Genomic DNA, 25,975 nt, shown 5'->3' with positions numbered 1-25,975 from the left:
TGTCGGGATGGAGACAAAGTCATCTGTTGATCTGCATCTGGATTCATCTGAAGGAGGTCTGAAGGAGCTCGTGCTTCGGTGGTTCATTGGGACACAGGCACAGATCATTCTGCAAAATGGAAATTTTCCCAGCTGGTTTCAAGGCTTCACTGGAAGAAAGTAAGAAACAAAGAATACCTTTCAAAGCATGAAATAGTCTTCAGTGTTCCAATTTCTCTTTGTGATGAACGAAATGTGGCATTTTTAAAAATAATTTGTCGAGATGAGCAGACATTTTGCTTTAACAAAATAGAAAGACGAATCTCTACGTGTCAATGCCATCTTAAATGAATTAACCTACATCTCTTCACTTATGGGATTTTAACTGTATCTCACAACTGTAAAGGTGCAACACATACAACTTTTTGATGAACATCAGCTATATTACATACCAGAATAATTCTGTTCTATGAGTAACCTGTATTTATTTGACATTTTCAACCTTGTATTTTCCCATGCTGTTTAATAATAGCATGTTCACTTAGCTCAACAAATTCTCTCTGTCCCTGGTCCATATGTCACTTTATTTTCTATAAATGTTCTATGTGGAGGAAGTCAATTCTCAAGTCACCCCATTTAATTTTTAATTTTTTTTTTTTTTTTGCAAAGTGATTATTCATTTCATTATATAATTAGCTGAGGTTTACACCTGTTACATAACATCTGAATTATTGCAGTATGGATGTGTGTATTTTGCTATGATGACATTTACTCTCCATAAACATGTACCAAGGAGTTACGCCAGGTGACTTGAGAATATTACACTACTCTCCCATTCACAGAATTAGAGTGGACATGTCAACAAAGTCTCTCAAAGAACCAATGGATGACCCATCAACCCTTCATTTTCTGTGAAAACATTCCAAAAGGGTGTACCACTGTCTTTTTATGAACGACAGGAAATCCATTTATCGGTATTTAATACTGTCATTGGGGCATTTTGGGGATGGAGTATGTTGAAAAGCTGATCAAGCCTTCGAATGTAGCCGACTATCAAGTGACATTCAACACCTGACACATTGAATTCTTCATGTCGGTAACAGAGCTAAAAAAGGAATACCCCCCCCCCCCCCAAAAAAGGCACCAATAAAAAGGCAATTGGGGATAATCTGAAAGTGTCATAGTGCTGTCATGTAATTGTTAACTCACTTGAAATATGACACAAATCAGTTGCTTCTGATGTTTGTTGTCTGCCTCCCCATCACAGGCATGCAGAGGATCTCCTGGCAGATAAAGCTCCAGGCTCTTTTCTCATCCGCCTCAGTGATAAAACCATCGGCTACATCCTTTCCTACAAGTAAGAAGTTGAAGCTGAATGTACAAAGAACCATTAAGCACATAGACTAAGATAGATTTTAGTGAGTTCAGTCAAGAGGTGTAATATGCAGATCAATACAATTTGACCAGCACAGATCATTACAACTCTCTATTTTATAAAATCAAATGAGAGGATGGTCCTCTGACAGAAGAAAATAGTGGTTTTCAATTCATTTGTTGCTAAGCTACTGCATGTAAGACACCCCATTTTTACGTCTATAGAAAGATAACTATGGAGTTACTCCCACTTATGCATCTGTAAAAGCTTTCTTGAGATGTTCAATAATATTTTTGATGTGATTTCTTTGTCCATTCATTGTCCAGAGAGTAGTGCAAGTTGTGCATTTCCTCTACAGGGGCCTTGACAGGTGCCGCCATTTTGTGATAACTCAAAACCAAGAGGGACTTCTTTTCATATCAGGTGACTGTCACACCTACTCCTGCATCAGTGATCTTATAGATCATTATAAAGTAAGCCCTATCCAGCCATTTGGAGAGTACCTGACAACCAGCTGTTTTGAGGTGAGGGTCTTTGAGACTAACTTTCAGTCCTCTTGAATGGGAGTGAAGGCCCAAGATCTATTAGGTTTTTTTTCATCTGAAAAACATTGCAGTTGTTAACCATCCCACTGCAGGATTATATTGAAACCATGAACTAAAAGGAGAGCCACACATTTCAGCTAAGAAAAAAAAAGACAAACTACAAGACTGACACTCATATCATTTCAGTATCTGTTGTAGCTGACTTGTTTTGGTTGGTGAAACAAGTGTGCTTTTAAGTAGCCATGAAGAGGCGATAACAGGGGTTGTTGTTCTTTCCAGGCAAACACAGGTGAAGTGTATGATGTGGTGAATTACAACAGCAAAGGGGAATCAGGAGTAAGTGTCAATGCTCTGCAAGGCCGTTGGGACCCGAATAACAAGAGTATTGGAAGGATCCAGGAACAAACTGATGGTGTACGCACCACAGTTCAGCCACCTGCACTGCCACCAAAATACAGAAACAAAAAACTGACTGCAACCCAATCTGTAGACTCCATGTCCCTTTCTCAGGTATGAAACAGTGGCGCACTGTAAATGCTGGTGGATCCTGATTTTTGCGTCAGCGCAAGGTTCAATCTGTGTGTTTGCAAATTTGGCAGATTGGTCTCTGCCAAGCTCCACGAAAGAAGGCTTTTGTTTAATGTACACAGTATTATTTTGTCAATTGGTCGAGCGAAATAAAATCATCTGAATCCAGATACATTTTTCAAGTGGACTAGGAAGCGCCTTAAAAATGAACGTGATCCAGATTACCGGTATTTATTTTGCACAGCCATTTGATTACGTACAATTGAGTAAATTCAACACACAATGTTGTTTGTTTCAGTGTGGTTTTTCAGTTGGGCAGGCAGGCACATGGCTAATTTGGAAAGTCAGTCTAAACTTGCACAGACCACGTTTGACACTAGCGCACGATAGACAGCTCTGCTCTAACATGATTTATTCATTCATAAATATGTGAATAGCAGGCATCAAACCCTCTGAATGCATTATATCTTTTTAAATCATCCCACCTGGGCGGCACAGCTATTGGGGGGACTTGGAATATCAAGTGTGGGGATTGTTCTCCAAGTCCAGTGCAAATGTGCTTCCTCCATTTTGAGACTCTAATATGTGACTCGCATAAAAGTGAATGAAAGAAGACACAGAAATGCCCAATATTGGTTCTAAACTGCTTTCGCCAAGAGTTGAGCTGTGCAAGTCCAAAGCCGATTTAAAATGCTAATCACAAAGAAACTTTGATTTGAAGAATCAAGAAACTTGATTTCAGTGACAGCATATTGAATTTGACATGATTTCTTCCAGGCTCCTGCTGTTCCAAAAAGGGGTGTTCCAGTGGCATTCTCCCTTAGTGGATCTTTTTCTGATACAACGTCACAACCAAGCAATACCCAGAAGGTCACAAACAGGGCAAAAAGAGAAAACACAACCTTAGTAACCAGTCGGTCTTCACATTTATACACTGACGCAAGCTATCCTGGGGACCAGGTGGCTCACTCCCAGCATACGTCTGTGGGTGGCAGAAGCAAGTCTGTGCCAGTGATAAACAAAAACAAACAAGATCAACAAGAGGAGACCTACTCAAACCAGTTTAACAGTCCATCACTCACAGTCTCAGCATATCAAATCCATGTTCCTGCCAAGAGGGTCACATGCCACACATATTCGCTTCATGACCCCACAGAGTCTTTGACACTGAGCAACCTGTGGTCAGAGGAGCAGAGGTATGACATGGAATTGTTTAGGTCCAACCTGACCTCTGAAAGGCCTAAAAGGAGTTCAGTCTCTCAGAGAGCCACCATGTATGCTGAGATTGAGCAGAAGCCAGCAGTCATCACTTTCCCTGACAGCACCTACGAACAGGTCCCCGGCAAGTCCATGGAAAACCAGGCAAACACTTACGAGTCTCTTGATGACATCAAGACCAAGATGCCTAAATCTACATGGGGAAAAAATGTGAGTCAGGTATAAAAAGTTGTTGTCAAATGTTGACAAAAATTTTAGTTTTTATGATTTTTTTTTCCAGGATATGAAATGGAAGAAATGTCTCCCTGATAATATGAAGAAATAAATGTGGAATAAATAACCTCTGGAGTGAAAATACAGATTTAGACAAAACCATATATGATAACAAGAACATTTTAATGACAGAACACTGTGTTGATCTCACAACAACTTGTTTCTTGTTCCTACCAAATCAAGCATTGTATGTCAATTTCAGTCAACAAAGTTGAACTTCTATTGTCCATTCATTGCCTCTCAAACATTGTATTAGGTCAGCACGTGAAGCAGACATTTTATATGACCAGCTAGCTGTCCATTTAAATTAGCGCTGGTCCTCCTTAGGGTCACGGATGAACTGGATTCTACTCTCGGCTCACTTTGGGTGAAAGGTACATCTTGGGGCACCAGCCAAATCGCAGGACAATAACAACTGTTCACACACACACACATATTCATACCTATGGACAAATTAGAGCAGGAGTGTCCAAACTCAGTCCTCAAGGGCTGCTGTTCTGCCTGTTTTCGATGTGTCCCTCCTGCAACACACCTGATTCAAATGATCAGGATCGTTTTCGGGCTTCTTCACACCTTGCTGATGCGCTGATCATTTGAAGCAGGTAGCCCTCGAGAACCAGAGCTGGACATCCTTGATTATATAGTCCTGCACCCTCACATCTCCAACCCGGTTGGGGGCGTGCAAAAGTTGCAAGGACCACCAGATGGAGGATTTCATGCAAGTGTACATGGTTTGTGGGAAGTCAATCAAAGTGTCAGAAGGAGGATTATTGCTTCCATACAATTCAACCAGTAGATGCCACGTATGAATCCCTTAACCTTCATTGCACATGCACTCAGGTCAAACACTGACATTGTGGAGTTAAATTATTTGAGTGAGACAATTTTCTTTGTCCTGCTTGGTCTGTATGTATATTCTATCTATCTACTAATCCGTTTATCCCCACAAGAGTCGCGGGTGTGCTGTAGCCAATCTCAGCTGTCTTCGAGCAGTAGGCAGGGGACACCCTGAACTGGTTGCCAGCCAACTACAGGGTACACATAGATGAATGAATACTGTCTCTGCGCTCACATTCACACTTAGGGGCAATTTCCCATGTTTTGATAACCTGACACGGATGTTTTTGGAATGTGGGAGGAAACCGGAGCATGGGGAGAACATGCAAACTCCACACAGGCAGGCCGGAGCTGGAATCAAACCTGCCCATCTGTACTGTCAGGCTGACGTGGTTGTGAAGAACTATATTGGATTATAAAGGTTTGGAGTTCTTTCGGTGATCCATTGAAAGATGAAGGTGTTTTTTTTTTTTTTTGGGTAATATCCTCAAATAAATGCTCTTTAATGCCCCACGCCGGCCTCTTTCCTATCGATGCGTGCGGGTGAGTGTGCTTGGAAGCGAGACTGTAGTACAGTATACAGACAATCGTCTGTGAATCAGCTAGGGTATTTTTTGAGCCTGCTACTCAACTTTTCCTAAAAACATGTTATGTTTCTGTGTTACTTTTACTATAAATACATTTTAAAAAACAACTCTGTGCTCTGACAATTTAAAGATGAAGATGCAAAAATACATTTACAATGGATTGAAATAGCTTTATATTACAATGTCATGAATATATTTTACTGTACTTTTAACTTTAAGTTCAATATTTGTAAGTAATTGTTAGGGGATTGAGTCATCTGCCGTGATGTCATTTGCTGATCAGCACAAAATGCCACTCGCTTGTGGAAGAATCTGAAAGAATGACACTTAAGTTTGCATAAACAAGTCTCAACAGCCAAATATATCCTTACATAACAATCTTATGTAATCTTCAGCAAAACATGATTTTCAATGTACATACGTTCGACTTAGTACCGTACTTCCAACAATGTACGACACTACGAATCCGAATCTTAAGCACTGCACATGGAAACTTCTGTTGTTGACCGCTAGGAGAAAGAGAGCTCTTAGTGTCCGATGGGGCACACGAAGAAGAAATTACGGAAGTCCGTCTTCCAAACAGATTCCTTTTGGGCATACTAAAGCCAACTAGATCGTTTCTTACCATTAGAACGAGGTCAATCTTGGGCTGACTATTACTCAATAAGATAATGGGCACCAGAGATGACGAATATGATTATTTGTTCAAAGGTAAAATGACTTTTTTGTCGTTGTGTTGTGCCTTGCTTCTGTTAGCTGTTAGGCTAAACTTAGCCGACACTACCATTGTGCTCTGATTGCTTTTCGTTAAGCTTCTCGGAAAATGTCAGCGAGCTTAATTAATTCACGCGACACAAAAGTGGTATCTGCTAGTAACAGGTATTGTAAAAAGAAAAACAAGTTTGAAACTTCGTTTGTGATTTTAAAATGCCGGGCCTTTTGCTAGTGCTGGGTGCGGACTAGCGGACACGCCTAACCTTTCCCGTTATCACATTATCTTTACGGGGTTGCCAGTAGGAGCGAGTTCACGCGCTTTATTCATGCATATCATCAATATTATCAAAGGGAAAAATATAACATAGTAGATGAAATGCATCATGTGCGTAACGTAGCGAGTTCTGAATCTAAAAATATTGAATCATTTGGTACAACATTGAATTCGATTTCAAGTAGGTCATCTAAACACAACAGGAAGGAGCTTTTAATTAACATTTTCGAGCAATTGGCATACGAATTAACATGATGTTGACAAAATAATTGAAAAGCATTAACTCATGAATAGTCAGTGTATGTGCCCGTGTTGAAAAACCCGTCTTCACTGACGAGAATTTGCATTTACATTCATGACACGTAAACAACTTGAAACCCTAATCAACCAACTTGAGCAATATCACAAAGGGATTCTTGTTAGTCCGACGTTGTTTAAATGGTATAACTGGGATGGTTGGTGTTTGAATTCCAGTAAATCCATTTTATTTATGATGCAAACTACACTCACTCGCTCTACTTAGGGACACCTGCACAATGTAATGAAATGTAGTACTGTATCTACAAATCCAATTCTGAAGAAAGCTCCATTTTAATTAACGCTATCTCGCTATATGTTTATTCACATATCCAATTCCAAGAACTGTCTCTAACCCCATGAGGAAAATGTTATTTGATTGTTTTATTTCTTTAATACAACATTATCATAAGTAGTGTTTTAATAATCTTCAGATACAAGAGGGGCACATTAGAAACTCCAAATCTGATTGTACACCGCTGCATACTCTGACCACAGTTTACTTTCCTGTCAATCTTAAACTGAGCCTTCATATTTTCATAAAGGCATAATCTTTAACAGAGCATTAAATTAGGTTGCATTAGTCTGCAGGTGTACCCCTCCCACACCTGCTATCTTTTATTGAAACAATGGATCCATGGTGGCCGCGTTAATCCATGTTTTCTGAATTGCAGTGGTCCTGATTGGTGACTCGGGTGTGGGAAAGAGTAACCTGCTATCACGTTTCACTCGCAATGAGTTCAACCTGGAAAGTAAGAGTACCATTGGAGTCGAATTTGCCACGCGCAGCATTCAGGTGGATGGGAAAACAGTGAAGGCCCAGATCTGGGATACAGCTGGACAGGAGCGCTACCGTGCCATCACTTCAGCGTGAGTACTGTCAGTGTTGAAATCACACTCAAGGAAGCCTGGGGAACCGGGAAAGCCAATTTCGTATGGGCCTGTTACAGGCACAAGAATTCAAGTTGGCTGTGGAAACACAGTCCTATTTGGTCAAACATATGTGTAACCACAGCTAATTATTGATGTTTGGTAGTATAATTTTTTATGTATATTTTTTTACGATCCGCATTAGGCCAGTGGAAACTGCTCTTTCGACTGAAACGTGTTCCGGCTCAGCTGTCACGCTTTCCTCTTCAGTTAGTTCAGTTAGTCTTTTGTCATAAATAATTTTGCGTGTGCATTTCAGGACCTCAGCATTTCCTTTCATACATTCCTTTGTGCAAATCATCATGTTCGTGTGTCAATAATGGTAACATATAAAAACAACAAAGAATTACCATCAGAGGATAGAATAAATGTTTTCGACTGACCAAGCCAATGTTCAGACTTGAAACCAATAGTTTGTATTTTACCGTGCTAGTAAAAGGGGACTTCGGGAGTAAGAGAACATTACAAATGTATGCTGAAGTTTTAGCGATGCCGATTTGTGACAGTCTTGTTGCAAGTGCGCTCCTAAATATTTAATTTGCTTTTAGGAGATGAGTGTACGACATAGTGTGCGGCTGGAACAGTTTCAAAATCATTAAAAGTAGTCATCTCAAGGTGGAGAACTTTGACATAAGTTATCTTCTTTTTGTCACATTCTCAATCACAAACCAAGTTTCAGCAATGACTCAAGTTTCATAAGTGGTTTTCAAACGGCCGCATTGCCAGTGACGTAAGCCAGTTTGCTGAAATCAGGTTATCAAATGGTCGTAAATCACCGGCTTTGTTGGCGTGAATTGACTCTGATGATAATTGATGGCCGGCTGCTATGTCTAAATGGAAACTGCAGGTACTACCGCGGTGCAGTGGGCGCGCTCCTGGTCTATGACATTGCCAAGCATCTAACTTATGAGAATGTGGAGCGCTGGCTGAAGGAGCTGAGAGATCACGCTGACAGCAACATCGTTATCATGCTGGTGGGCAACAAGAGCGACCTGCGCCACCTCCGGGCTGTTCCAACCGACGAGGCCCGGGCTTTTGCTGGTAAACCACAATTCACTTGTTCTTGTTTTAGATGGAAAAACCTCCCGTGTATTTGTAGAACGTTAAAAGCCAACCCATAATTTTGCATTTGATTTGCACATGCTTTTTATATGTTCTGCCCCTCACGTATAAGAGTGCATATATGGCATGCGCTTGTGTTGTATGGACTCAGCCAGGTCAATTGTTTTTTTTCTTCATCTCTCTCTCAGGACCGTGTTCTTCACAAGATCAATTCAAAACGCTCTGAATATTTTGCTGAAGGACACGAGTTGTGTCATTAGAGCAAATTCATCCACGTCAATACTTGAGGTCAATATGGGCTTACAGTCTAATGCAAGGGTGTCAAACTCAATTGCACAGGGAGTCAAAGCACACTTGAGGTCAGGGGTGTCAAACTCATTTTTATCTCGGACAACATTCGTTACAGTTTCCCCCTGAGGGCTGTTTAATAATCCCTTATTATTACATATGCAGTACACAACAAATTGATTGGGAACCAGTTTCGAAATTGGAAGTCAAGAATAAACTTTGATTCAACTATTAAGTTATTGTAATAGCAAGAAAATGCTTGCAATATCTCAATGTTCTTATTAATTACATACAGCAAATTGACAAATTGAAATTTTGGTACACATTTTAGCAAACATTATAGAAGTTAACATATGTGATTTGTTTTTGCGTGCCACATAATATGATGCGGCGGTCCAAATCTGACACCTTTACTTTAGGTAATGGGCCAAACAGGATCAACATTTATTGTGTGGAGAAGCGAAATGAGGTGGCCTACTGTTAGATCACTCATGCCATTAACAAGCAGATGCTTGTCACTGAATATTTATCTTATTGTTTGTAATGCACTCACCATTTGTGGTTCAAACGGACAGGCTCACAAAGGGAGTAAAAATGATGCCACTTGTGATTGGCAGGAGGCATGGGGTGCATTCAAACACAGTAGGACTCCGACAGAAAAAAAACTCCATCGATGCATAAAACAGGAATCACTACAAAAATATACGACCAATGCTGGCTTTCTGCTAAACCTCTAAAAACGGACATATCAAGAAAATAGTGGATGTGAACTCACTTTGCTATTTTATGTCATGACATCATATATCAGTGGACCATCTGGTCATTTGTGTTTCAATACCTAATCAAATCACTTGGCTTCCATCCACCATTGTAGTGGTTGAGATGTCGAGTGTTAAATATTCAGTGAGATTTTGTACTGTCTGAAATAGGGCTGGCTCCAAAATGTTTGTTTGGTGAAGACTTTTGGACAGTACTGAATAGATATAAAATTAGTAGCAGTGTTTAGAGCAACACACCACTCAAAATTCATTTCCCTTCATTCTATGACGCAGAGTGTATGAACATTAATAGTGCAAATATCAATGGCATTTGATTCCCTGAAAAAAGGTGTAGCGGCAAAATTCACTGGCCTTTTGTTGCTACGTCAGTAGGAAGATCGACGGGCATTTCGGTTCGGCAACAATGACAATAAAGAATGCACAAATGGTTAAATATACCATTAACCACATTTTTCTTATGGCTCGAACAAAAGCCAATGAAGTATCAAAATATACGTGGCCATCTTAGACATTTTGTACAAGTTCACGTCACGTAATCACTGTGTCGTCACGCGAGCTGCAACTCGCGACCGTTCATTTCGGACTTGTTTCCTGGTCTGTTGTGCTTTAAAAAAAGAGAGAAAAAAGACATTTATTGCATGAGTGACTGGTGAACGCAGCCAACCCATGTACTGTGCAACGGTGTGCAACCATTCCATTCGAATTGCAGAATAATGGATGAAAACCGTGATGGATCCTCACCTAAAGTTATGTGCACGTGTGTACGTGGTAATCATAAGTCTGACAAATGTTAAAATGAAACGGGACGCGGGTTGGCTGCATTCACCAGCCAGATGCAGATAGATGATCACATTGCATTGCTTGTCCAATCAGTACTGCGGGAAGTTTAGTTTGCCCAGTAGTCACCGTGTGACAGTCATGATAGTACGTCATACAATTAAAAAAAAAAAAACGATACTTATGCCATGTCATTTTATTTACTTTTTTTCTGTTTTTAATAAATGTGTTTTTTTTAATGTCTTGATTTTTCACGAATGAAGGGTTCAGTGAACGTGCATATGAACTGGTTGGGTTGGGTAACTCTAACAAGGTTAAGAACCATTGATATCGAGCCTTCACAATCGCTGCAGATGGAACAAAGTGAGCGCTTTACAGAACATGTAAAATACTATGTGTCCAAGAAATCAGAATACTGATCCATATGTAGCTCCCTCAGGATGTAGCATGATGCAAGACACGAAGTCCATAAAAATACACAATTTATTCCTTTGCATGAGGACAAATGGCATTCCAAAACAATAAATGAAAGACAAAAGTAATGAAGACATTTGATTCCACAAAAAGGCACACAAACCTGGTGGGCTCACATCCACAAGAGGCAAAATATCCTTCGAAGTCTTGTTTGTCTTCTTTCTTTGTTTAGCCAGTAATTAACTATGCTTGTGGTATTATGTTCGTTTCACAATGGCTGAGCAGAGCTCACAAAGTAGTTGTCTGTTTGAATTTGTGTTGGTGAATGCCCATGTCAATTAGTGTCGGGGCAGAAAGAACCCTTTTAGCTTCCAATTGGCTCCTGTTAATCACCACGAGATAGGAACACTAACAGGGAAACAACTCAATGGGGAATATAAAGAGACTGTAACACCAATATATACGACGGATCGGATTATAAGGCGCACTGTCGGTTTATGAGAAAATTGAAAGCCTTTAGGTGCACCGTATAGTGAGGAAAATACAGTAATTGGCTTCAGGGTGTCCCCCGCCTACTGCCCGAAGACAGCTGGGATAGGCTCCGGCATCCCCCGCGACCCTAGTGAGGATTAAGCGGTTCGGAAAATGGATGGATGGATGGATGGCTTCACCCTTTTTTCAGAGAAAGAGATGCCATTGATATTTGCATAATAAATGTGCACTCTTTAAAGAGAGATTGCAGTGTGCTAGGTTTAGTTCCCCAGCATGTTTTTGATGTCGTCGTAATGATCATGCTTGACCTTGTGATCATACCCCTTGCATGAGTTGTGTGGTACAAACATGGCGTCATCGTTAGTGTGATCATTTTTAAACATTTGTAGTAATATCATTGCTACTTTTTGTTGCGGTAAATCTGACACCAGCTTGTATGACGTTCGTGCTATTCATGGTCTCTTATAGTGACAATACAATACAATAAGATTTGAACGTCGCCTCACTTGACTCTCCTTCCTGCCCTCAAATATACTCGTACCATGATTTTTTTTCTCCCACATAACAGTTTCAATAACACAACACACACAGAAAGAGCTTTTTTTTAAAAATTTTTTTTTTACTTGTTGGTACTTGTGCCTGTTGCGCAATCAATAGATTTGTGTTTTGCTTACGTTAAGATTCTTGCTGTGTATTGCAACACATTTCAGTGCCTAGTAACCTGTTGTTTGATTTTGTCCTGCAGAGAAAAACGGTTTATCTTTTCTGGAGACATCAGCTCTGGATTCCACTAATGTTGAGACTGCCTTCCAGACCATTCTCACAGGTGTGTGCATGCACAAGTATTATGATGTTAATACATCACTCGTGTGAATTTCAACGCATTAGATTACATAGGTGTCAAAATCCGGTCCTCGAGGGCCGTTCTCCTGCACGTTTTCCGTCCCGCCCATTTGCAACACACCTAAAATGATCAGCTCATCAGCTAGCTCTTCAGAAGCCTGATATCGAGCCAGTTCATTTGAATCAGGTGGGTTGTAACGGAGAGATGGAAAACATGCAGGACGGCGGCCCTCGAGGGCCAGAGTTTGACACCTGTGCATTAAAACAACAACAAAAAACATTCGTTTGTCACAAATGGAATGATTTAGCAGAATTAGAGATTTCAGGTAAATCGTAGCTTGCAACTGAAACAACCATTTCAACGGGATCATCAAATGTTTTGTCTTTCAGAAGACAATGGAGGTGATATTTTGCGTCAGAAAAACACAATTTTCTTTTGTCAGGGATTTCCTTCTGCACGGCTGCTTTTAGCCATTCTACAATTCACGCGAGAGCAGACCATGCTACTGTAGATCATTCCTCGGATAGTGAGAGTGGGTTGAAAGTCCTTTTTCCTCAGTATCCTTGGGTCCCATGAAAGGTGTTATCTGAATTTAAATTATACTGGTCGACATATTTTTACTAAAAATTATAATCAGAGATTACGCGAAAAAAAATGCACGGCCAGCCTTCAGAGCTGCTTGAGAGGCGTGGTATTCTTTCCACCTAGTTTACCACCGCCTTGCATTGTTCTTTATGCTGGGTTGTACAGAAAGTATGTCCAGACTATCTTTTCTTCATTTCTGACCATCAAGCCACTTTATTGACACTGCCGCCATTGGTCCATCAACGGAAAGTGTGTGTGTGTGACTGTTGACCGCAGACATCTTGTGTTGTGCTGATGTGTCCGTGTGCCCTGCGTGCCCGCCAGGTGGTGGGCCTGACCAAACAAGGATAGGTTGCAGCCACATTGCTGATATTTTTTGACAGACAGATTACATGCACGGTAGGACGAGAAGGTCTGGCAGACCACACGCTAACAATTTCGTCCAGTGTTGTCAACGAAAACTCACAGACGTCAAGTCATATTGTAGTCATCAAAGAGCTACGTTGCGCTCGTCGTCGTCTCGTTATCGTTGAGAAAACAAAAAAGGGTGCTGACAAAATAATTTAGTTATCGTTGACTCAAACAACCCTGGTGTAGGAAAAAAATGTTGCATCAAAGAATTATTGTCAGTGAGTAGAAAGGGGGTGTCAAACTGTTCAATAAAAGAGTAGAATGCACCTTTTTAAAAAAATGTGGCTGACCTCCAAAATGCGAGCGGTACACAAGTGGGAGTTTTGCTGAATGGAAGCAGGACAGGATGGGAGTTGTTTTCACTGTGACGGGACAGGACAAGGATTCTTTTTTTTGGACTATAGGATGAGATGGGATTTTTCTTTGTGCGAGTGGCATGGGACGGGAGTGAAAATTCACTCCCGTGTCACCCTTTTCTGCACACCTTGATGCCAGCAGCCTCACAAGGTTCCTCCTGATCCTTTTGAACTTTTGAAACAGGCTTACTCAAATGTGCTGTTTTAAGCCGGCAACCTCGCCACTGTGGCTGTGACGTCACTTCTTCTCACTGACCAAAATGTGGGGAGAGATTTGTCCAAAACCTCACAAATATTTCTAATAAGGAAAATGGTGTTCTGCTAAGCACTGTTTAAACTCAAGTAAAAAAATGTTGAGAATCCAAAAAGGAAAACCACTTGGCCGTTCATGAAGTGGAAATGTTTTGTTGTTTTTATCTGAAACCAAGCAAAAAATTATTATTATATTTATTTATTATGTTTGATAGAATTTTCAGTATATCCCAACACCAAAAGATTATTTAACTGCAGGCCTCATGTTTAGTAATCTAAATTAATTAAGGGTTAGGTTCAGCAACAGGTGCTAGATTTATACTGAAGCGTCTTGGCTTTAAATTACAACACCGGGTAAAATCAGTCTTGTACAAGCTTTTGTAGGTCAAAATTAAAGACAAAACCTGAAAATATCCCAATAGCTTGGTGTGCAGAGACAGTTTTCAAACCAGGGTCAAAAATACGTTCCTGGTCACATCAAGCCATCTCTGATTCAAATTTGTTGTTGACCAATACAGTCATTATTATCACCTCTGCAGTTGTCTGTACAGTGGGTGTTTTTTTTTATTATTTTTTATTAAAGATTTGGGCATGAAGAATGCAATGAGAGATGTGTGAGGTGCATGTGCAGAACCAGCACTCCAGAATTGGACACCGCACATGAACAGTGTATGGAAAACATTGCACTTACACCAAATGGCACTTCAAGTGGAATTGGACATCGAAAATTGGACCTTCATTTTCTTAGCTGGAGTTTGTCTCAAGCATCCCGCAGTGCGCAACGGAGCATTTGGACCTCAGATTGGCTGACGGATTCCCGTCCTGTTAACCTTCACATAAACATCAGTTCCAGGAAACCGGCGGCTTTTATGGGCAATGTGCAATTGCTACAACTTGTGATTTCAGGTGAGCGTGATGTCACAAAATGAAACATTAACCTTGTGATCTCCCTCCCTCCAGAGATCTACCGCATCGTGTCCCAAAAGCAGATGTCGGAGCGGCAGGAGAGTGACATGTCTCCCAGCAACAATGTGGTCAACATCCAAGTGCAGCCCACTGAGAACAAACCAAAGATGCAGTGCTGTCAGAACATCTAGCTTGACCCTGGCTCTTCCCACCCCCTGCTTCCAAAACCCCAATCCCGTCACCCTTCTTCCATTCTCCATAGTCCCTTCAGGGCTCCAGGGCTGTGATCTGAACTCACCACTACTTTTAACCGATCTGTCGCCCCCATTCACATCCCCTCAACCCTCTTCAACCCCACCCCCGCCCACCCACCCGTTAATATGTCTCAGTACAGTATAGAAAGTTACAGCTTGGGGCTCCTTCCTCGCCCCAAGCTGAGCCACTCTGTCTGTAGGCTCATAAGGACGGAAGGCTGCAGCCATTTCATATCACTTTAGATTTCATTCCTGTTGTTGCGCTGACATGTCACACACACCAAAAAAAAAAAGTCTTAATATATATATATGAATGTGATTTCTTTCCCTCTTATGTCTTTATACTTTGTGCCCCTCTTGATTTTTCTGATCTTTTTGTCTATTGTATCAAATATCAACTCCTCGTATATATATGAATATAAAGCACATGGAAGTTGCTCTGAAGTTTAGTCCTCTTAAATGAGCTCCTGTCATTGTCTGCTCCCCTCTTTGCCACTTAGTGCAATGTACCATTTAAGAAACCACATGCAGGAGTGTCATGACTTTTGATCCCATTGCTGTGAACATGACATGACGCTAGTGAAATGTAGAGCCGTCAGTTCTGCTTATGCTGTGGAGAGGGCGGGCTCGCCTCAAGCGTGTGGCCTCATGGTCCGGCCGTTACCATCTCGTTTACAAAAGAAAGCAGGTTGGGGGCAGCTTTGCATGTCTTTGAAAAGATGGCCATATGCTGTGCTGCATGTTTTATTCGGCGAGAGACTCTGGGCTTTGCTGTGGAACGTGGCAGTCGCCTTGAACGTGCGCCACCTTGAAAGTGCAACGTGTTCATCGGTTGTCCTTCGTCATAGAGGCACTCATACTTGTGGGGTTGGGAACTTCTGCTTCGCGTTGAGGAACAGAGCTTACATCGGTCTCACAATTAACAACTATGCAGGAACGAGCGCGCAGCTGTCCCGATGTGTTTTTCTTGGTGCACAAGTTGAAAGCTTTTAAATCCCATTGAGAGAAGCTGGCGACATTTCTCTGTGGTTCTCGATGCATGTGACCACTGTTTGACTTTTGCTTGTTAACCTTATAATTGTTTTTGTATTTTTGTTTTTTTTGCACTGAACCTTATTAGCTTAATAAACAAGCCTAGTCTAGTTTTCACATCATTTCTCTCAGAAGAAATGTTTTGGGGGGGTTTTTTGGAGGGGAGGGGGGGGGGTGTAACTCCACATCGGAGTCTTAACAACTTAATCCTGAATTACTTGGTCAAAAATAGTCCCGGTAAAAGAGTTTCAGTACATGAAGTCAATGATGCTTAACGGAAACGATATGAGGATTCATCCACTTTCTTGGCTGTTGTTTTCTGGTCACAGTGCCTCCTTCACCATTCACCTTTGCATCCCCCTCCTCTAACACTCATAAGTGGTCCATCCTGTCAAGGAATTTTCCCTGTCACATGAAGCCTACTTTACACCAAGCTGCCTCGGACTTGAACACAATGCATGGCTTTTTGGTGGGACTCCACGTTAACCGCATTCGGTTGCTGACATCAATGTCCATCAAATCAGCTTTGGTGTATGAGGATGACAAGCTGAGAAGTGTCAGTCCAGTACTCCAGAGTGTTCATTCAGCTTCTAGTCATGTCCAACGTTGTGATGGGTGTGGCAGGCATATGCACGACCCGCACTTGGTGGATGTCTACGTGTGTGTGTGTCGAGGCAGAGAATGGATGGATGGGTAGTTCTGGAGTGTGTGAGCCTGGCTGGCAGTACCAATGGCGTTTCCTCAAACAGACAGCGCCGCCAACCAAGCGTCTCCATAATCGTAAAATGGCAATCTGATGATGAGTCAAGGTGATTTCTTTCCAAAAAAAGAAAAATACTCAAAATCATAATCCATTGTTTTGTCTTTTGATTCAGTCTTTTTTTTTATTTGTCATTTTTTTTATGTTTTGAAATTCATAAACTGACTGTAATTCCAGTGTAAGAGTGAAATGATGTCATTTCAATTATTATGAAGGGTTAAATGTGATAGGGGGCTCGTAATGGTTTTATGTTTTGTACAGATTGATAAAATTGTACAATTGTGTCTATCTTAAGTTATCAGCTCATCGTAATAAAGCGCACCAGTCATAAACCTTTTAGATGTTTTGGATTTTTTTTACTTGGAATTTCAAGTCACGTTATTAGGTACTAACTACCACTCCGTTCTCTGAAGCTAATCAGTTTTATTGGTTGGAAACATGACCAGGAAAAAAGAAGCCGATTTGCATTAAAAAAAAAAGTATACTAACATTTGGAACCATCACAGAAGGTAATTTGAGTGGGAAACAAATCTTGATTGTTGAAATGTCACCTATTGTGAAGGTGTACTGATTTGCCAGTTTCACAGCATTGATCTGTGCGAATAGGGCCTTATACATACATTTATGATACTATAGTGCTACTTGATCTGTAATAATAATACTCATATAACAAAAGTTAACATTGCCACAAAATGGAAGTAACCCATCTAACCGGAAAATGAGCAAATAAAAGTCGCTTGAATTAAAGAGTCTCAACCAATCCTGGTTTATATCAAATCCTCTCACTCAAAACTCCAAAGTCTGTGTGACAGTCTTATGCGGAGCCTGGAAGATGACTAAATTTGCTCTGACTAATGTAAAAATGTAAATTTCCCCAGTGTGGGACAAATAAATAAAGGATATCTTAAAAAGGAGATTGCTGGCTAACTACTATGCTAATCTTTGGCATGCATGTGTATTCATCCTGATGTAACAACAAAATAATTACAAGTGGACAAAGTGTACAGCCAACACAACACCTTTTCTATACAAAACAGAAGAGACAATGTAAAAAAAAAAAAAGTATGCTATCTGGCTTGCTTGCTTGTGTCCGTTTGTCCTACAATGTAAAAAAAAAAAAGGTATCTGGCTTGCTTGCTTGTGTCCGTTTGTCCTTTTCAGTGTCCACTTAGAGGAGAGTACAGGACAAGCTGAATCAGCCAAACTTGCTGACACACTCAAACGCGTATTCCGTGTATGTGTGCATGCTTTCAAATGGTCCAATTGATCTATTGCACCTGTGAATGAATGAAAAACATCTGCGTACACTGCTGTATATAAGTATACCTATATTGCCTCCACTGTTTTGTGTTTTTTTGGGGGGGGGGGCAGTTAAAACACAGAAGTTTCATGGCACGAAACACCTAAAATTGAATATATTTACAATGATAAAATATCAAATAGCATTTTTTCCGTCCAGTTACCGAAAACTACAAAAACAAACAGCCTCTTCACAGTTTCCAAGTATTTCAGACTGGATTTCATCCAGTTCACAGAAGGGCAGGCAGGGACAGGGATATGGTGGCTTTCCAGTGTGTGTGTTTATGTTTGTGCTTGTGTGTGTGTCCTAGAGCAGCGAGCCAGTGGGACTGCCGGGCAGAGGGGGGCTGTGGCTGTGAGTGGGGCTGTGCCGCACGGGCAGTAGGTCATAGTGACTGGGGATGTGGCTGTTCCTGGGCAGGTCATAGAGATCTTGCGGGTAACTGGACACCAGCATGCCTCCAGCTCCTGGGATGATACTGATGGTGGGCTCTGGGAGAGACAAAAGACCAATGCTGTCATTTCTGCACTCTTTGAAATTTTAAATATATATTTTTTAATACTGTATACCAGGGGTGTAAAACTCATTTTACATTGTGGGCCATATACGCCCTCGGTAGATGTCAAGTGGGCTGGACCATTCAAATTATACCCTACTCTGAAAATATTGTCATGCATTTTAAGATTAAAAAAGATTTATAAAGAAAGGAATTTCTAAACCATTTACACATGTACAGTACATATAAAATCTATATTTAATCCCTGCCTACACCTTACAAACCCCTGTGCTCAAACCCCCTCTGCCTACTTGCTCGGATTCTTCACCCGAGATGTGCAACAGATTCCTTCAGTTTTTCATTGATAAGGTCTCTACAGCTAGGACTCCGGTCTCAAATACAGCATTTGACCCCTCTGTCTATGTTCCATGTTCAGATGTGCTAAATTCTTTTGAAACTGTGTCCTTGACGCTTTTGGAGGATGGAGTTCGCCAGATGAAGCCATCTGGCTCCCCCTGCGACTCTCTTCCCCCGCATTTCTTTCAGGAGGTTCTCCCGAGTGTTGGCGCATCGGTCTTGGATATCATCAACAGCAGCCTCTCTTTTGGTATAGTTCCCCAACATTTTAAACATGCTGTGGTCCAACCCTTGATCAAGAAACCTGGTCTTGATCCAGATGTGCTGTCAAGTTTCAGGCCCATTTCCAAACCGCCTTTCATTTCCAAAATTCTGGAAAAAGTGGTGCACATGCAGTTGAAAATTTTCTTGGATGAACATAACATCTTGGAGGTCTTCCAGTCAGGTTTCAAGACGATGCATAGCACGGAGTCAGCCCTGTTACGCGTTTCTAATGACATCCTCCTAGCAAATGACGCTGGAGACCACGTGTGTCTAGTTTTATTGGACTTAACTGCAGCATTTGATACAGTGGATCACAGTATTCTGCTGACTCGTTTGCAGCACTTGGTGGGCATTGGCGGCAGTGCTCTTGAGTGGTTTAGGTCCTATTTAGCTGACAGAACCTTTTGTGTCAGCCTTGGCTGCTCTGAGTCACGCACTGCTCCCCTGTCATGTGGTGTTCCACAGGGCTCAATTCTGGGGCCTCTGCTGTTCTCGCTTTATCTGCTCCCATTAGGTTCCATCTTAAGGAAACATGGTATTCCCTTCCACTGCTATGCAGATGACTGCCAGATCTATGTCCCACTGAGCAAGAAAGACGCCTTCTCATTAAGGCCACTCCTATCCTGTCTGGAAGAAATCAAAACCTGGATGGCACAAAATTTCTTGAAATTCAATGAAAAGAAGACAGAGGTGAGATTGTTTGGTCCCAGTGGCCTTGTACATCCCACCCTGTAGACTTGGGCCCCCTGTCTCCTTATCTTAAGTCAACAGTCTCAAACTTGGGCCTTAAACTGGACAGTGATTTCAAACTTGATCGGCAAATTGGTGCCGTTGTTAAATCAAGCTTCCTTCACCTTAGACAGCTGGCCAAAATAAAACCTCTCCTCTCACATGAACACTTTGAGACAGTAATTCATGCCTTTGTCACATCCCGGCTCGATTACTGCAATGCCCTTTACTTTGGAGTCAGCCAGTCCTCCGTTGTGGGACAAATAAAGGATATCTTAATTAAGCGCCTTCAGCTGGTCCAGAATGCCGCTGCTCGCCTCTTGACTGGTACTCGTAAGAGGGAGCACATAACTCCTACTCTGGCATCCCTTCACTGGCTCCCCATACATTTTAGAGTTATTTTCAAGATCCTCTTATTTGTTTTCAAATCTCTGAATAATCTCGCGCCGCCTTACCTCTCTGAGCTCATCCGCCCCTACACACCTGCCCGGCGCCTCAGGTCTGTGGACCAGACATTATTAGAAGTACCAAGAACTAAACTGAGGCTCAGAGGGGATCGAGCCTTTACTGTTACTGGTCCCTCTCTCTGGAATGACCTCCCACTGAACATTCGGCAAGCCTCCTCGCTGCCCATCTTCAAAACCCTCCTCAAAACTCACAACAAAAAATGTTTGCCCCTTCCTGATTTCTTACTTTTTTGCACGTTTGTCACACTTAAATGTTTCAGATCATCAAACAGAAACATTAGTCAAACATAATACATGTAAACACAAAATGCAGTTTTTAAAAAAGTTTTTATTATTAAAGGGAAACTTTTGGGTTACCTTTAACCAAGCAGTTTTAAGAGCGTAGGAGAGTTCAAATTCAAGTCAAACGTACCCATGTTGTAGACATTCTTGACAGGAACATTGGTACCGGAAGTGGTGATGATGGTCGCCGCACAGCAGTGTGCCACATGTTGGTGGTGAGCTGGTGATTTCATCTCCACATAGCTGCTCTCCGTGTGTTTGCATGCCAAAGCGGGTGGGTCGTTGATGGTGGCGTACGGGTTTTCGCTGTTGAGGGAGCACGTGCTGGACATGGAGCTCTTCATGTAGTCTAGGTGAGGAACGAACACAAAACAAAAATGTTTATTGTCAGTCTTTGCACTCTAGAAATATCCTCGTCCAATTACGTATCAGATGTTTTACTTCCAGAGAACATATATGAAAAAAGATCAACATCAGAAGTCAATAAAAAGGGTTAAAAGAAAGGCATTCGGAGAAGCTTGAAGGAAGGAGAGCAGACAGTGATAACTTTCAGCGGAGGATAGATTTCTTAAGTGAGCATGGGGAAAGATGGGGGTGGCACACAGAGGACAGGAATCGGTTGCAACCTGCAGACACAAACACATTCATGAGGACAGGCTCATACACAGCATGTCAGCAGTGTAAGGAAAAATTCGGGTCCAAATATAGATTGAGGACATTTTCAATTTGCAAGCTGCACCTCTTTTGCTCATCTTGTCGGTCTTATATTGTCTTATATTATGTCGGTCGTATAATATAAAGGCAGTAGCATTCACATAATATAGCAAATGTATTGTTATGCATCATTTGTGATGGACGCCCCAAACTCCATCTATTTTCTATTCAGGCCAGCCAATCACAGGGCACACAGAGACGAACAAATGGTGATCGACCACCATTTCAGTGATGTGTGATGTGATCGGATCGGGACGTCCGAATTCTATTGTATTCTCTTCTTTCACACTATCACTGAGTTGGAAAACCACTCACACCTACATTTTTTTAAGTAAGAGCTCTTTAACATAGTTTCCTTGAATACAAGTCTGCAGTAGTCTGTCACTCTGTTAACTTCAGGATTTAAAAGGCGAGCCCAATTTTTTATGTACGACAACCAAGTCCTGTAAAGCGTCACAGTGTTATATCTTGAGAGCTCCAATGTCAAGACACAACCGAAGAGGTTCAAAATGCAGGAGAGCCAATCTGGGTAAAGCGTTCAAAAGAGCGGATTGGCGGAGGAGTTGGTGGTGATGAGGTCATGAGTCGAGGTCCTCGTCACACTATACCTTTGTACTGTGGCTCCACTTGGTAACTGTAACGCCGGTCAATGCAGTATACACCTGGATGGTAACAACAAGTTATTTAAAACAAGAAAGAGGGGTCCGGACATGAATGAAATTATTTTTTAAGTGTCGAGTTTCTTTTTTTTAAGGGAAGGTGGTGGTGGGTTCGGGTGATTTTAATTCTTGTGTAGCACTTTGAGTTGTCTTTTTAGGAATGAAAAGTGCGGAATTCATGGATTCATTGAAGTGTGATGCAGTCAAAAAGATGGAAAAAAGGTGCAGCAGTGACTGACCCAACTCACTGAGGTTACAATAGGCTCCCCACTCCGGAGCACTGTTCCTGTGTCGTCGTTTGGCCTTCATCTAGGAAATAAAAGGAAAGCCTTATTACACAGACACGGACGGGAAGGTTTGGGGCATTGGTTTATTTTCATATTATTATCATTAGTTATTAAGCCTATTATAAACTTGAAAAATAAAATTGAACTCACACGCTGCTGTACATTAAGCTTATGGAATCAGATCAGAGGCAAATGTCAGCATGAAACTCAGCATGTCCAACTCAAAGCCCACCGCATCATTTTATGTGGCCCACTAAAAGCGAATAAAGTTGGTCCACTTCATATTTCTTGCTAAACGGCTTTGTTCCTTATGAGTTGAGTTCTCCTCAAATGGCCTCTTCTCATGAGACTAAAGTAAACATTGTAAAAATGAATATGCTGATATTGGTACAGAAGTTACCTATTCTTAAATGAGTTAAATTTTATGAAAATACCCCGTGACCTTAAATGGTTTGACTCTTATGGGAGGACAGCATAGTTTGTTCTGACCTGCTACTAAACTGTGATGGACATGTTATGGTGCAGCGCCCTCCACAATTATTGGCTCACCAAGTTAAGATGTTTTCTTTAGCTTCTAATAAATGCAGTTTTTCCTCCCTAAAGTACCGCTACATCTAAAAAAGGTGGAAAATCCAACCTTTCTTGCAAGTGCATATATTCAGTGGAGAAAAATAATCCTACATAAACACCACATATTCTCCTCATATATTTCATAAAATGGGAGATTACATAAAGAGAGATCTTTGACCAATCCTCTTTGCACAATCTCGGCGATCCGTGTCCTCCCCTCTGCACTCTACTCTTCAGTCCCTTCCACAGGTTTTCAATGGGATTGGGGTGTGGGGAGGAGCACAATTTTCAGGATGAGAGTAGGCGTCTGCAATAAAAACTGTAGTGTTTTTATTGCCAAACAAATAAGTAAATAAATAATCAGACGAATGCACAGCCATTTTTAAAGTACCGGTAGCTGACGTTCCAAAATGGGAGCGATATGGGGGTGAGAGACCTTCTGAACGGAAGCAGGATGGGAGGAATGGGAATTGTTGTCACTGTAAGCATATTTGTTTATTTTTTACGATGGTGGGGGACTGGGACAGAATGGGATTTTTTTTCTGTGGGAGTCAGGATGGGACGGAAGTGAAAATCCACTCCCGTGTCACCGTCTCGTGTGTACATTTCCTGCGATGACGTGTGATAAAAGCTATGTAGGCCCACCTTGGTGGAGCGCGTCTTGTCCGGTTTGGCGTAGTGGGCGGCGTAGGTGCAGGGCCCCAGCGTGCGGTAGCTGGGGTTAGAGAAGCAGCGGCCTATGGAGCTGTTACAAGGTGACGACTCTGCGGAAGCGAGGAGGCCAGCGTGCTGAAGCCCTGCTGTCGCCACATGACATCACCACATTCTCTACACATCATCGTTTTATATATGCAGTCAACACATAAGGCGGCACATGACAACCAGACTTATATTATATTATATATCTGGTAACCAGCACACAAAGTTGGAAAGTACTAAAAAGACAGGAGTACTGGACAGAAGTCGTTTAGTGGCACTGAAATAATGTTGCCTTATTTGATGATGATGATGATGATGAATGCTGCAATGGCAGGATTGGATGAACTACCGGTAATTCATTTCAGGTACAGCATCAGCAGCAACACGAGGGTAAAGTATCCCACTAAATGATGATTTGACAGGGTTCCAAGGAAGCAGAGGATCAAACTGGAGTTGAGAGAAGCACCCTACGTTTTTGAAAAAAGAGAGAGAGCTTACCAGAAAGGGAGTATTCGGTGGAATTGATGTGCAGGGCGGGTGTGTAGGTGACATTGGGGACGTGCGGTCCTTTCTCTCTCTGTCGGTAGCGCAACCACACCACCAGAGCCAACATGGCCATGATGAGCAGCAGCAGAAAGATGATGCCCAGGATGGCGCCGGCTGATTGACGTTCTGATGCAAGAGCCGGGCTGATCTTGGTGTAGGGGTTCAGCTCCTCCATCATCAGGGCCGCTGACAAGGAAAATTGATGGGAAAACATGTCAAACTGTACTCCGGGTCTACAAACCTCTGAATGGTCCTGGGCCCAAATACCGTACTGTATAGTCATTCATTTTCCTTCCCGATGAGACTTCCAGACCCCTCAGGTCATCGGATGCAGGCTAAATGAGCATTTCCAGAAGCAGAACTATATAAACAAACGGAGGCTTCTATGTTCTTCACCTGTGGAACAAACTTGCTGAAAGCTGACCCGTGGATTGATGTCTGGCCTGACGACTTTATTGATCACTGCTGCTTTTTTCGTAAATCTAAGATTATTCATAGTCAAGGTCTTGCTTATCATTTATCCTGTTTTTATTTTGATTTTCATCCTTTCATGTTCTCTTGTTTTAATCATTACTTCTTTGCCTTGATAGATTTTCTTTGTGCATGAGTGGTGCTACACAACTACACTTGCATTGATTCAGCTGTATTCCATTTTTGATGATACGATAGCATTACATTGTTACATGGCATCTCATATTTTCTTTTAGGATAATTCCAACCTTGAAAAAAACCCCGTGATGAATCAAAGTCAGGGATGAGCAAAAGTCAGCGTGCGCCCCCTTGCCCACACTTGGAGTGACCCGCAATTCATTTTGTCAAATAGAAATTTACGATAGCTCAGCAGTTGTAATGACAGTGTTCACCACTAGATGGAAGACTACCACCAGCGCCTCCGACCTCCAATAAGTTCAGTGATTCAAAAGCAGTGGTGGCAAATCCAGGTCCACAAAGTTAAAAAACGGTCACAGCTTGGTTTTAGCCACAGGTGCGTTTATTGACCAGCGGGTGAAGAGTTATTATTTTCTGGACCAGGATTTGACACCTCTGATCAAAACGCAAACCTATCTCTATCTCGTTTGCTGAGAGATGCTATCAACCATAAAACTAAATAGTCACTGCGTCGCCAATCTCAAGACCGCAATATCTTTTTCATAAGAGGCAGTTCATTTGAAGTGCATGAGAGTTGCTCAGTTTGTGTCCTTCAAAAACTCGGATATATTCAATGCTTAACAGCGTTGCAAACACAGATGATGGTATGGAGAAGCGGCTTTTGTGTCGGATGGCCGACTGGCTATGCAAAGGGGACGCATCGGGGACAAACTCACACAAGTAAGTAAGCCTACAAATATGAGCTCATCCACGACAAACAATACAGACAAATAATATACAAATCTTCTGATTCGATTTTTCTGAAAATGTGTACAAAATGAGTTGCACTTCTTGTTGGTTTGCTCTTCAGCAGCTTTGTGCCAGAAGGGGAACATTTATGTGTGCAAGAGAGCCCTTTGCGTGATTGTTTGCTTGCTTCAAAGCCTTTGTAGTTGAGTTGTGAACCTTTTCTACATGCCCCTGAACGTTGAAATATATCAATATACACTTCTAGACTTATGTTCATTCAAAAAAACATAATTATCCTTACTTAAAATGTTTTTTTCTTGTCACACATGGCCCCCCTCCATTGTTTAAGTTGATCTATGTCAAAAGCAGTTCTCGACCGTTTCACATTGAGATGAAGAATGCGCAGTGTGTTTTTACTCTCTTTAGACTAGGGTTACTTCATTAAGTTTGCCATTTTCAACAGTAAAAAGTGAATATGAACAATGCTGGGAAGAGCAG

At 41.6% G+C, this 25,975-nt stretch overlaps 3 protein-coding genes across 7 annotated transcripts in view; 2 read left to right on the top strand and 1 right to left on the bottom strand.

Annotated features, from left to right (window-relative positions):
- sh2d7 (SH2 domain containing 7) lies at positions 1–3,970 on the top strand. 2 transcript variants are annotated; one of them, XM_086106269.1, is made up of 7 exons: positions 1–159; positions 1,247–1,336; positions 1,713–1,878; positions 2,179–2,409; positions 3,205–3,239; positions 3,291–3,855; positions 3,926–3,970. In XM_086106269.1, exons 1-7 carry the CDS (start codon positions 8–10, stop codon positions 3,968–3,970), a joined length of 1,284 nt encoding a protein of 427 aa, XP_085962395.1. In that variant the 5' UTR covers positions 1–7. The 2 variants fall into 2 exon arrangements, with proteins under 2 accessions (XP_085962395.1, XP_085962396.1); XM_086106270.1 differs by having other exon boundaries at positions 3,205–3,297; positions 3,388–3,855.
- A 1,923-nt stretch (positions 3,971–5,893) lies between these two features.
- On the top strand, positions 5,894–17,108 carry rab11a (RAB11a, member RAS oncogene family). Its single transcript, XM_086106271.1, has 5 exons — positions 5,894–6,053; positions 7,302–7,497; positions 8,405–8,598; positions 12,115–12,195; positions 14,778–17,108. The coding sequence occupies exons 1-5, from the start codon at positions 6,014–6,016 to the stop codon at positions 14,912–14,914; spliced, it is 648 nt and encodes a 215-aa protein (XP_085962397.1). The 5' UTR covers positions 5,894–6,013; the 3' UTR covers positions 14,915–17,108.
- Positions 17,100–25,975, bottom strand: part of LOC147207196 (multiple epidermal growth factor-like domains protein 11) — a 123,572-nt gene continuing 114,696 nt past the window's right edge. The window contains exons 20-25 of one of the 4 annotated variants that reach the window (XM_086106265.1): positions 24,092–24,325; positions 23,540–23,694; positions 22,277–22,346; positions 21,987–22,040; positions 20,795–21,013; positions 17,100–18,560 (exon numbers count right to left, since the gene is read on the bottom strand). In XM_086106265.1, the coding sequence (XP_085962391.1) occupies positions 18,376–18,560; positions 20,795–21,013; positions 21,987–22,040; positions 22,277–22,346; positions 23,540–23,694; positions 24,092–24,325 (917 nt within the window). In that variant the 3' untranslated portion in view covers positions 17,100–18,375. The remainder of the gene's footprint in view (positions 18,561–20,794; positions 21,014–21,986; positions 22,041–22,276; positions 22,347–23,539; positions 23,695–24,091; positions 24,326–25,975) is intronic. The other 3 variants (XM_086106266.1, XM_086106267.1, XM_086106268.1) reach the window with 3 other exon arrangements.

The sequence above is a fragment of the Hippocampus guttulatus genome, chromosome 3 (assembly GCF_054856545.1).
Source record: "Hippocampus guttulatus isolate MCC_2025c chromosome 3, RoL_Hgut_1.0, whole genome shotgun sequence".
Taxonomy (NCBI): Eukaryota; Metazoa; Chordata; class Actinopteri; order Syngnathiformes; family Syngnathidae; genus Hippocampus; species Hippocampus guttulatus.
This window is presented reverse-complemented; position numbering and strand designations above follow the sequence as displayed.

Excerpts from the sequence above, each read along its gene's own strand:
- rab11a (XM_086106271.1), top strand. The coding sequence starts at position 6,014 with ATGGGCACCAGAGATGACGAATATGATTATTTGTTCAAAG. Across the intron at positions 7,498-8,404 it reads TACCGTGCCATCACTTCAGC|GTACTACCGCGGTGCAGTGG; the intron begins GTGAGTACTGTC and ends TGGAAACTGCAG. Across the intron at positions 12,196-14,777 it reads CTTCCAGACCATTCTCACAG|AGATCTACCGCATCGTGTCC; the intron begins GTGTGTGCATGC and ends CCCTCCCTCCAG.
- sh2d7 (XM_086106269.1), top strand. The coding sequence starts at position 8 with ATGGAGACAAAGTCATCTGTTGATCTGCATCTGGATTCATCTGAAGGA. Across the intron at positions 2,410-3,204 it reads ACTCCATGTCCCTTTCTCAG|GCTCCTGCTGTTCCAAAAAG; the intron begins GTATGAAACAGT and ends GATTTCTTCCAG. Across the intron at positions 3,240-3,290 it reads AAAAGGGGTGTTCCAGTGGC|CCAGAAGGTCACAAACAGGG; the intron begins ATTCTCCCTTAG and ends ACCAAGCAATAC.